This window comes from Bison bison, unplaced genomic scaffold, assembly GCF_000754665.1.
Source record: "Bison bison bison isolate TAMUID 2011002044 unplaced genomic scaffold, Bison_UMD1.0 scf7180017864383, whole genome shotgun sequence".
Classification (NCBI taxonomy): domain Eukaryota; kingdom Metazoa; phylum Chordata; class Mammalia; order Artiodactyla; family Bovidae; genus Bison; species Bison bison.
Window position 1 is genome coordinate 1,995,520 of NW_011494955.1, and position 11,325 is coordinate 2,006,844.

Consider the following 11,325-nt stretch of genomic DNA (forward strand, 5'->3'; position numbering starts at 1 on the left):
GGTGGGGGGGCGGGAATCCAAAGCTTGGAAACTCAGCCTGAGAGCGTCGGTCAGGGTCACCCTCACCGGACACCCCTCTGTTTCAGTGCTCCCAGAAACCCGCCTCCGCACCGTGGTTGCCCCTCGTAGGCTAGTGACCTTATTCCGGCTGCCCCTTCAAAATTGGTCCCCGGCCGCTCATGCTGGAGCATTTGATTCTCCACCTGTTGAATCCGTTTCGTATTTGTAGCCGTCGTTTAAGACGCAGCAGGAAGGGACAGGTGGAGACCTGGCCTCTAGCTGCTTCTTTCTCTTCCCCCAGCTCTGCCTTCCAGGGACACGGCCGCCCTCCGGGAGAGGGGGCCCAAGCAGGAGGCGGCCGGGACAGGAGTTGAACGGCAAGCCACGTCCCAGGTGAGGGGGCGTTCCCTTTTCTCCTCTCTGAAAGGCAAGCTTGCTTTTCAGGGCTTAATGACGTTTATTTTCTTTTAGAAGTTTTCAGTGTAAGAGACCTGTCGGGGGAGCTGGTTCCCATTTGCCCACATTCTGGTGAGTGGTGGGCTACAGGGGCAGCCCAGGGCCTCCCTCCCTGCTTCCTCTTCATGTCTTTCTCTGTTTGTCGGTCACTGAAGGACTGAGTCAGCCCCTCCCTAGAGTAAGGTGCTCCTCAGCACAGACAGGACAGCCCCTTTGTTGAACCTGGTTTGTCTGATGTTCTCTTTGAGCTAGGCCCTGGAGAGACAGATGGCTGAGCCCTGGCCCCTGCTCCCTGGGAGCTGTTAGTGGAAAGTCGTGGAAGCATACAGGGTTCTGAATGTGAGTTCTAGCATGGTGATAGTGGGCTGGAGGAACTCTCGGCGTCTCGGCACCTGTCGGGGAAGGGGAGGGAGGTGATCTCTGAGCCCCATGTTTCCTTTTTCAGTATTTTTCTTTGGCTGTGCTTGGGTCTTCATTGCAGCGTACGGACTTCGTGTAGTTACACTGCAAGGGCTTCTCGTGGTGGCACGCGGGCTCTCTAGTTGCTTAGCTGCCCTGCGGCATGTGGGATCTTTGTTCCCCGACCAGGGATCGAACCTGCGTCTGCTGCATTGCTAGGCGGATTCTTAAGCACTGGATCACCAGGGAAGTCCCAGGCCTCATGTTTTGCAGGAAGAGAAGAGGTTTGGCAGACAGAAGAGGGAAGGGCAGCCCTGGTGTGGTGTGTAAGGCTGTCTTTTTCCCGCTTGGTTGTGTTGCTTCTTAGAATGTTGATAAACTGTCTCTGCCCTCTGTGTCTCCTACGTGTCATCGCCAGCTCCTCCATGTATGAGCCAGGTTCAGTCACCCAGTGAGCTCCATCCACATTACCAAAGGCAGAGCTCAGGTCTTGGTCTTTCTTGACTGTTGCTGGCATCTGAGGTCGTTCAGGGTTGCCAGGCTGACACTGTGAAGGGCCAGGTAGTAAATATTTGGGGCTGCAAGGCTGTGAGGTCTCTGTTGCAGCTGCTCCCCTCTGCCTTCTAGAAGCAGCCACAGAGCATACATAAGTGATTGGGCGGGACTGTGTTCCAGTGAAACTTGATTGACAGAAACGGGTAACGGTCACCCCTGAAAGAGCTCACCGGGCGGCCACCCTTCCTGACTTCTCCGCTGCCGCAGCTCTTCATCATCCTGAGCTGCGGCTGTCGCTGGGCCTCCGGGCCCTGTACTTCTCTCTGTTCTTGTCTGCCCGCCTTCCCCTGTTCTCGCCTGTACAGACTAGCCACGCGCCGGCTTCTCCCGGTCCACCTTTCCAGCCCAGTCCTCTCTCTGAGCTCCAGGCCTCCGTGTCCAGCCGTGTGTCCGGTAGAGAGCTCACAGCGGACACATCCAGCCCCAGGCTCCTGGGTTCCTCCCATAAACCAGCCCCTGCCGCAGCTTGCCTCTGCGCGTCTGCGGCAGCTTCATACCCCAGTTCGTCAGGCCAGAGCTGGCGTCACTCCTGTCTCCTCTGCTGGCCTCGCCTCCCGTGTTCGGTCCGTTGGCAGATCCCGTCAGCGCTGTTTTCACCTTGTGCCCACACTCTGACAGCCGTCACCGCCCCTGCACCCCCGCCGCGGTCCTCGTTATCTTACCGTCCGCCGCTTCAGCTCATGCCCCCCGTGATCCCCGCCCAGCGCCGCAGCCAGAGAAGTTTGTGCTGTCGAGGTCTGCTCAGACCATCCTGTGGCTTCCCCTGCTCGGGGCTGGGGGCCCCCTGCCACCTGGTGCCGCCTCTGACCCGGACTGCACGCCCCCATCACTCACTTTGCCTTCTAGAAGTTGCCTTCTCCTTTTCCTGATTGCGCTGTCTAAAGCTTCAGAGCCTCCCACCCAGATTCCTCACATCCCTCTTCCCTGCTTTACTTGTTAAAGACTCTTAGCACTTTCCAGCATTCCATATGCTTAATTTACGTGCTTTTCTCTTGTCTGATTCTCTTACCACAAAGTACGTTTGACACAGGCAGGAGTTTTCAGTAGTTTTGCCCCAGTGCCCTATGCAGCAAATACACGGTGGATGAATGTGTGAACATAGTCTTTTAAAGTGCTCTTGGAAACCAATGTTTCACTATTTAGTATAGTGTCACAATAATAACTTTTATGCTTAGAATGTGCATTGTCTCTGATTATTTCATGTGAGTATATTCCCAGAAGTTTTTCTTACCTTGTGGATTAAAGTTCACCAAACTTATAATGAAAGCAAAATACTTTAAAAATTATATGTGGGTGGAATAGCAGTATGGCCTCAAAAACTAGAATTCTAGTTTTTACTTTTTTACTAAAAAAAGTAAATGTCACCAAAATAATTTATTACAAACTTTTCATTTGTGCACTTGAAAAATTACCTGAATTGAATTGAACAACAACAAAAACCCTCTTTAATATATTTTTTTCTATAAGATATTAATTTCTATTCATCTTTTCCTGTAAAAGCACAGTATTTTTCTGTGAGGATAAGCTTGCTCTGTAGTTTTTATTTCTTTGTTTTTGAAGTCCGTCTCATCTTTATTATGACAGTGCTAAGGCACCGGATCACATTCTTGTATGAGGTACAGATTCTATAGCTGTGGCTTTTCTCAGGGTGTAGTGTGACTCTGTGAAACCCATTTGAAAATCTCCGCACCTATATGATGGCAAGAGGAATGAGAACAGGACCTGCACATTCTCACTGTGTGCTCACGCAGAGGAGGGGGCTGGGGAGCCTCTTCTCTAAGGACACTCATCCCATTCATGGGCAGCGGGTGGGCGGTTTCCCACAGTCCCTGTCTCCAAATAATACCTTCACACGGGGTGTTGGGATCTCAACATGTGAGGGGTAGGGGGACAGAAACATTCAGACAGAGAACTAACCACAGTCATTAGTTCTGTGCACGAGGAGCCGTCTGTAGAAACTGGGAAAACAGCTTCAGAGGATGTGTACTCACTCTGACATGGGGCCCCTCTGGAATATGGGGTTAGAGAGGTGGGGAAGGGACGTTTCTTATCAAGGAAAAAAACACAGCCAGAAAAACCCAGTTGCCAAGTACAAGAAAATATTTGAACTTGCATTCTTCTCCTTAAGGGCCGCACAAGTTCCAGTTTTACCAAAGTAGTGACAGATGCTAGAAAAACAGGCAACATTTTCTCTGGCTCCAGCTTAAAAAGCTACTGTAAAGATGCTGTAGTATATGCATCTGTAGTGTATACAGCATATGCTATATACAGATACAGTAACTTGTATACAATTGATATGCTACATACACTGTATATGTTTTGCTTCATTTAGTAAGGAATATCTGAAAGCTATTTGAATATTGGGGGAAAAAAAAAAGCATAAGGGTTGCCAGCCAAGGAGCAGGAAGACTTAGAATGGAAGATTGGAATCTGCAAAAACCCGTCTTTTAGAACTGGGTCAGAAAAAGTAGCCCCATCTGAGCACCTGTGCCTTTGAACGCAGTTGAAAATATCTGCCAAAAAATATCTGCAGTGAAATGTTTTATTTGTTTCTAAACCACTTTATTGAGGCAAGATTGACACATAGCTGCACATTTTTAATATGTACAACTCAATGAATATGAGGATAAACATACACCCACAGAACCCTTGTGACCCGTCTTTACAGTTCGGTTAAAGATGTCTTCAAAGTTTGTGTGAGTTAAGGAACATGTGATTGTACATTGTTCAACAGATACCGAACCTCCAAGGTGCTTTTTGTTTCCAGTAAAATGATATCAGTCTTTAAGTGGAAAGGTGGGGCCTTGGTCAGCATCAACACAGTGTTTATGAAACACCACATTCTGAGTGCCATGCTCTTGACGTGGGTCACATGGGTTTATTTCCCCATTCCTTTTTCTCTCTTTTTTTTTTTTTCCCTCGGAGAGGAAGAAGGACTCGTTATTACCTGCAGGAAGTCGGGATTTTTCCCAGAGCGTGTCTCTCTGTCCCCGTTCTTGTGCTGATCCAGACCACTTGACTGTCCTCACGGCAGAAAAGGCTCTGGTACCGGTTGTGCATGGGACAGCTCAGCCTCCCTTGTTTATTGTTTGAATTGACGTCCTCCTGTATTTTACTTGTGTACCCCCGCCACCTGCACAGAATTGCCACTTCTCCAAGGGTAGGGGCACTCTCTCTTTCTCTGAAGTTTATGACTGAATGAGGCCCAATCATTAACTGGATTTCCACATTATCGGACATTACTCTGTACACATAAAATCTCCTACCTAAAATGGAGAGGAAGTAATTCTTAGCCCCTATGTTAGTCTGTGAGGGCTGCCATAACAGAACTCCACAGGGTGGGCAGCTTCAGCGACACAGTGATTTTTCACAGTTCTCGGGGCCAGAAGTCCGAGACCGAGGGGTCAGCAGAGGTGCTTTTCCCCAAGGTCTCCCTCCGCTCCCACCACCTGTGGTTTCTTCCTCTTACGAGAGCAGGGGTCCGTGCGACTCCACACAGCTCTCGATCATCTCTCTGAAGTCCAGCCACATTCGGGGTACAGGGGCTGGGGGGGGCGTGTTCTGTGTGTGCACCGGGGGTGTGAGCTCTGGTCCAGCGCGCACGCGGTCGTGTCGCCCCAGAGCCCGCTGACGTTTGGTGACGTGGCAGTGGAGTTCTCCGGGGAGGAGTGGGCCTGGCTGGACTCGGCCCAGAGGAGCCTGCACCGGAGCGTGATGCTGGAGAACTACAGGAACCTGGCCTCGCTGGGTAAGGGCCGGCTGCTGCCCCCGCCCCGCCCGCCGCAAGGACCGACCTGTGCGTGACCGCCTGCCCTGTCTTCTTGCGCATTTAGGGCTTTGCCTGTCTAAGCCCGAGATGATCTCGTCGTTGGAGCAGAGGAAGGAACCCTGGGCTGTGAAGAGGAAGTCGACCAGAGGCATGCGCCCAGGTGAGCATGGCGGGGGCGGGGACCCACGGCACCGCGCTCTCGGACGCCTGGGACCACCACCAGACTGCTGAACCGCCCCGCCCCCGAGGGAAATTCGAGGAAGCGAGGCCTGGGCTTTGCACGTCTCCTCTTCCCTGCCTCTCCACCTGCGCTCCCCCCCCACACACACCAGCCTGGTCCGCTCTCTGCACCACCTCTGTCTGCAGCTCCTCTGACCTTCCATCACTCAGACTTACGCAGTCACCTCTGCTCCTCACAAGGCTGATGCTGCTGTGGTTCTGTCTCATTTCCCTTTGATGAAATGACTTGCACTCAGGGTCTTCCTCTGATTTCCACTGTGTCAGCTTTGAGTGAGGCCGCAGGTGCTGGCTGGGAGGTCGAGGGTGAGCCCTTGGAGAAGTCCCAGGGGCGAGACGACATGTCTCTGTGCACGGAAGTGCAACAGAAAGGGCTGTCTCACGTGTGACAAGTGTAAATAGGGACTCGAGGAAGAAAAGGTTTCATCCTCAGTTTCACGCCAGGGGAACAAGGCAGGAGCATAGAGCCTCGAGGAGAAAGGCGAGAAGGAGGGGACAGGTCAGTAGGTCTGCAGGCGATCTGGGCTGGGCCATGATCGGTCTAGGATCCGGGGGAACGTGTGTGCAGACTGGCCGCACAGGCAGGCGACTGGCTCTCAGGAGAGGGCTCTGATCCTGATCCAACGGGACGTTCCTGCAGATGTTATGCTGGTGTTTAAACCACGGGGAGTATAGAGATTTCAGTCACAGCATTATTTCTGGGACATCAGGTTAATCACAAGGACTCAGAAGTACAGATTCCTCATGGTGGGTCCTGTAATAGGAAATGACTACCGTCCCTAAAGAGTGGAGAATCTCGTAAGACCCCTTTGTTCAAACCATACTTCGGAGGAAAGTTTATATCCATAGAACAGTTATCAACTGCATCAACTCCCATGGGTCATCATACTCCCAGGGTCATTGTACACCCAGGAGAACTGGAACGGTGTTTCAGGGGAAAGTTTTCCTCTTATCGTCAAACTCGGTGGCTTTCTCTGAGCTGGTTTCCTGAGACAGAACTGGTTTTTTCCCCTTCTGTTGATGCTTGCTTTCTCTCTTTCTCAGTTAGAATCTCTAGCTCAGATTCTACTTGATGTTGAAGACTTGGCACATACAGCCAGGATCTGAACATTGGTTAGTTAGCATCGTAATAATTTTTTTTAAAGTTTACATTATAAATGTAATGTAAACAAGAGGAGCAAGCGAAGAAACCTTTGCTAAATAAAACGGAGAAAGATTCAGAGAGACTTAGTAAGCGTTTCCTCCTGTGGCCTCTGCCCGCTCTTTGTTCCGGCCGTGTTTCATCTTAGATTTAAATCTCTGAATTCTCTCATCTCCTGCACTTGGATCTCTTTCTCTGCTGCTAAGTCGCTTCAGTCATCTCCGACTCTGTGCAACCCCATGGATGGCAGCCCACCAGGCTCCCCCATCCCTGGGATTCTCCAGGCAAGAACACTGGAGTGGGTTGCCATTTCCTTCTCCAGTGCATGAAAGTGAAAAGTGAAAGTGAAGTCGCTCAGTCGTGTCCGACTCTAGGGACCCCATGGACTGCAGCCTACCAGGCTCCTCCGTCCATGGGATTTTCCAGGCAAAAGTACTGGAGTGGGGTGCCATTGCCTTCTCCTCTCTTTCTCTAGTCTCCTGCCAAAAGTATAACATGCATCACCCGCTCAACATCTAGGTGTGAAAACTCACATTGTGTGTGGTAGTATTAAAGCCACACACGTTTGGGATCAGAAGGCCAGCAGATTGTGTAGAAAGCTTTCAAACGATATGTATTTTCTGAGAATCTTTTTCCATCTGGTTCCATTTGGGAAAATGTCTTCATACTAACATGTAGTAAAAGAGATACCTTCTTAAAACTATCCTTCAGACTCGCAGACTCTGCTGAAGACCCAGGAGTTGCCTTCAGAGAACAACTTCAGTGAAGAGGCGTTGTCCCAGGAGGTGCGCACGGAGAGACCCCCGGAGCGCTCCGTCCTCGGGGAAGGCTGGGCTTATGCCGCTGTGTGTGAGGGGCAGCCGGTGAGTCGGGCACAAGCAGAAAACTGGCAGGAGGCAGAGTTTGCGGGGTTCCAGAGGCTTCCCTGCTTCAGCAGGACAGGGCAGGTGGGAGACACAGTCTCCTTCACAAAGAAAGGCAGCTTTGGAGAGCGATCTCGTCTACAGCAAGTGTGGGCGGATTTCCATTTGAATCCAGGACTTCTTACACAGTGTTCCCCCGCGAGAGAGAGCAGCTGCAGTCAGACACACACGAGGGGGGCACTGGGTCCCAGCGAGTCATAGAGAAGTGTGTAAATCAGGATCGTTCCACATGTCGTGGGTGTGAGGGAGCTTTGAGCAGGATCTCAACCCTTCCTTGTCATCAGAGATTTCATACCAGAGGAAAACCCTCTACAGGATTAAGTGAACCCCGTGTGTCAGGTGTGAGGAAGCCTCCGGTGAGCTCTAAAAAGTCCACACGCTGTGGACATTCACTCTCCTCCACCATGTTGCAAGTTCTCCATGGAAGAAACAGTTTCCCCGATTTTTCAATCCTCCCCCCGCCACCTCCCTGCAAACTTAAACGACATAACCAGCTCCATCGTTACATGACGGGGATCACTCAGAACTAGTGAGAATTCCTGGTACCCAGTGCCTCTCATGGCGTGTGGACATGGACACCCCAGAGCCAGGTCACGAACACGGCTCGATGGAAACGCATGTCTGCCATTGCAGGGCTTGGTGGCCGTCACGGACGTGGCCACAGACGTCTCGCAGCGGCCAGACCCTGCTGGGCAGAGTTTCTGTAGGAGCGTGGTGTGGGCGGACCGCCATCCGGGGACAGGAGGTAAGGCCCTTCCTCTCCCAGACCTGACTCTTCAGGAGCCCCCGTGCTTCTTCCTCGGTTGTGAATTGTGTGTGCTGGGGGGGCCAAGCAGGGGGAGCTGCCTTCTAAAGTGTGGGCTGAATTCTTACTCCTGCTTCGTAAGAGTGTGACGTTTGCAGAGTTGAAAGTTCAAAGTTTGTAGACAAGAAAGTGGAACAACTTTCTTGTGTCATAGATACTCTTCACTTTTCTTCCTGGGCCTTGCTGTAGTAAAACACTCTTCCGTCCAAGCCAGGGAGCTGGTTGTCCGTCCGAGAACGCCCAGGGTGTGACAGACCTCGTGTCTTTTCCTGTGTGCAGGACGCTGTGCGTCTGAGCCAGACCTGGTCTCTTTGCTGGAGCGCAGGAAGGCACCCTGGATGGTGGATGGAGAGCTGGTCAGAGCCCCTTCCTCAGGTGAGCCAGGCGGCCGGGCGGAGACGCCCCTGCAGGGCGGGCGGCCAGTGCTTCTGTGGCTTGTTTGATAGCCCTTGTTTTCCATCCATGAACGCTGTTAAGTCTTCTATCCAAGAACACAGGATGTTTTTCCATTTATCTAGGTCTTCTTCATCTTACTCATCAACGTTGGTAGTTTTCACTTTACAGTCTAGCAGCTTTTTAGGTAATTTTATTCCTAAATAATTTATTCTTTCAGTGCTATATTTCATGGAATTATTTTCATAGTTCCTTTTCAGACTGTTCATTCCTAGTGTATGGAAATAGCTGATTTTTGTGTGTTGATCCTGTATTCTGCAGTTTTGGTGACTTGATACATTAGCCCTCATGCTCTTCTTATGGATCGTGTAGGGTTTTCTATACATGAGATCATATCGTCTGCGAATACAGTTTGCAGTCTTCCTTTCTAACTTGGATGCCTTTTATTTCTGTGTCTTCTCGCTCTGGCTGGAACTTCCCAGGCATCCTTGTCTTGTCACTGACCTAAGAAGGAAAGTCCTCAGTGTTTATGTGGCATTTTTTTTTTTTTTATATGTGGCATTTTTAAGAAGAGCTTTTATTTTCCCTTTTTTAAGATCATCTTTTCCCAGAAAGCTGACTCTCCGCATCATCTCTCTCCCCAACACAACTTTTATCTCCGTGTATTTATTGCAATATAACTGCTTGCACAATTTTTGGTTTTTGCTAAGTGATTTAGCAAAAGGATTTCAGGTATATTCACTCCTTCCTGCAAGTTTATAGTCTGAGATAAGATCTGTACTTGTTCTGAGGTATGTTAGAGGTAATTAGATATAGTGTCAGCACTCACTGTTTTTATAAAAGCAGTCTCTCCAGAATGACAAATTACATCGCAAGGCCCTCTCTGTTAGTAAAGGGCCAGAGAGGAATGGAGGGTTCTGTCTGGCTGGTGGCAGCAGACAGGTCGATGTAAAGTGGTTTCTACCTGAGTGCCAGGCTCCCGCCATCAGCAGACTCTGCTGCAGTTAATCAAATGAGACACAGTTGATGGAAACACCATTTCTGGTTGTGCAGGGGCTGCCAGGGTTTCAAGCCTCTAATGAATACTCAGTGGTAAAGAATCCGCCTGCAATGCAGGAGACAGGCTTTGATTCCTGGGTTGGGAAGATCCCCTGGAGTAGGGAATGGCAGCCCACTCCAGTAATCGTGCCTGGAGAATCCCATGGAGAGAGGAGCCTGGCGAGCCCCAGTCCGTGGGGTCGCAAAGAGCCTGACACAACTGGGTGACTGTAGCACAGCAACGAATGTTACAGAAAAGGCTGACCGTCTGTGCTTGGCCTGCTCCTGGACCAGCGTCTGTGACGCGATGACTGCCCTGGCGTCGATGCTGCACGGCCAGGGGTGAGGGGACGAGCGTCACAGCCTGCGTTTTAGGTGGTGTGACTGCAGAACAGTTTTCCAGCTCCTCATGCTTCTGACATGTAACTGGTTCCACAGATGCTGAATTTATTTAAACTTTTTCTCTTCACTTCTCCTGGGTTCCTGTATGAATCTGGTCTGGAGTCATCTTGCATATTCGAGACTGCACTTTCCCGTGTGTCAGAGGTGCACAGTTTACTGGTTTTATCACAGTTTCATTCACCACTGAGAGCACTTGCCTGTTTTTCAGAGTGGCACGGTTTACTGGTTTCCTCAGGGTTTCATCTCCAGTGAGTACACTTTCCCATGTGTCAGAGGTACATGTTTTAGTAATTTCTTTAGGGTTTCATTCACCTGTGAGTGCACTTTCATGATTCAGAGGTGCACGGTGTATACTTTTCATCAGGGTTTCCTTCAGCAGTGAGTTCACTTTCCCGTATGTCAGAGGTGCGTGGTTTAGCAGTTTCCTCAGGGTTTCATTCACCAGTGAGTGTGCTTTCCTGTCTTTCAGAGGTGCACCATTCACTGGTTTCCTCAGGGTTTCATCTGCAGTGAGTGCACTTTCCCATGTTTGAGGTACACAATTTAGTACTTTCTTTAGGGTTTCATTCACCAGTGAGTTCACTTCCCGTGTGTCAGAGGTGCATGGCTTAATGGTTCCTTTACAGTTTTTTTCACCTGTGGGTGTCCTTTCCGTGTTCCAGAGGTGCACCGTTTAGTGCTTTCCTTAGGGTTTCATTCAGCAGTGAGTTCACTTTACCGTGTTTCAGAGGCGCATAGTTTACTGGTTTCTTTAGGGTTTCATCATCAGGGAATTCACTTTTCCATGTTTCAGAGGTGCGTGGTTTTGCGGCCTCATCATGGTTTCATTCACCAGTGAGTATACTTTCCTGTCTTTCAGAGGTGCACCGTCTTCTGGTTTCCTCATGGTTTCATCTCCAGTGAGTACGCTTTCCCGTGTGTCAGAGGTGCATGGTTTAGTGGTTTCATCAGGGTTTCATTCACCACTGAGTTCACTTTCTCATGTTTCAGAAGTGCAGTTTACTGGTTTCATCAGGGTTTCATTCACCAGTGAGTTCACTTCCCCGTGTTTCAGAGGTGCATGGTTCACTGGTTTCTTTAGGGTCTCATTCACCAGGGAATTCGCTATTCTGTGTGTCAGAGATGCGTGCTTTTGCGGCTTCATCATGGTTTCATTCACCTGTGAGTGTACTTTGCCGTGTTCCAGATGTACACAGTTTAGTGATTT

At 50.1% G+C, this 11,325-nt stretch overlaps 1 protein-coding gene across 1 annotated transcript in view; it reads left to right on the forward strand.

The window, feature by feature from the left end:
• Window positions 1–1,068: 1,068 nt before the first annotated feature.
• LOC105001671 overlaps window positions 1,069–11,325 on the forward strand; it is a 58,178-nt gene continuing 47,921 nt past the window's right edge. Inside the window, 6 exon segments of the mRNA XM_010858054.1 lie at window positions 1,069–1,177; window positions 5,032–5,158; window positions 5,244–5,339; window positions 7,269–7,420; window positions 8,114–8,225; window positions 8,565–8,660. Of these exon segments, the coding sequence (XP_010856356.1) occupies window positions 1,118–1,177; window positions 5,032–5,158; window positions 5,244–5,339; window positions 7,269–7,420; window positions 8,114–8,225; window positions 8,565–8,660 (643 nt within the window). The 5' untranslated portion in view covers window positions 1,069–1,117.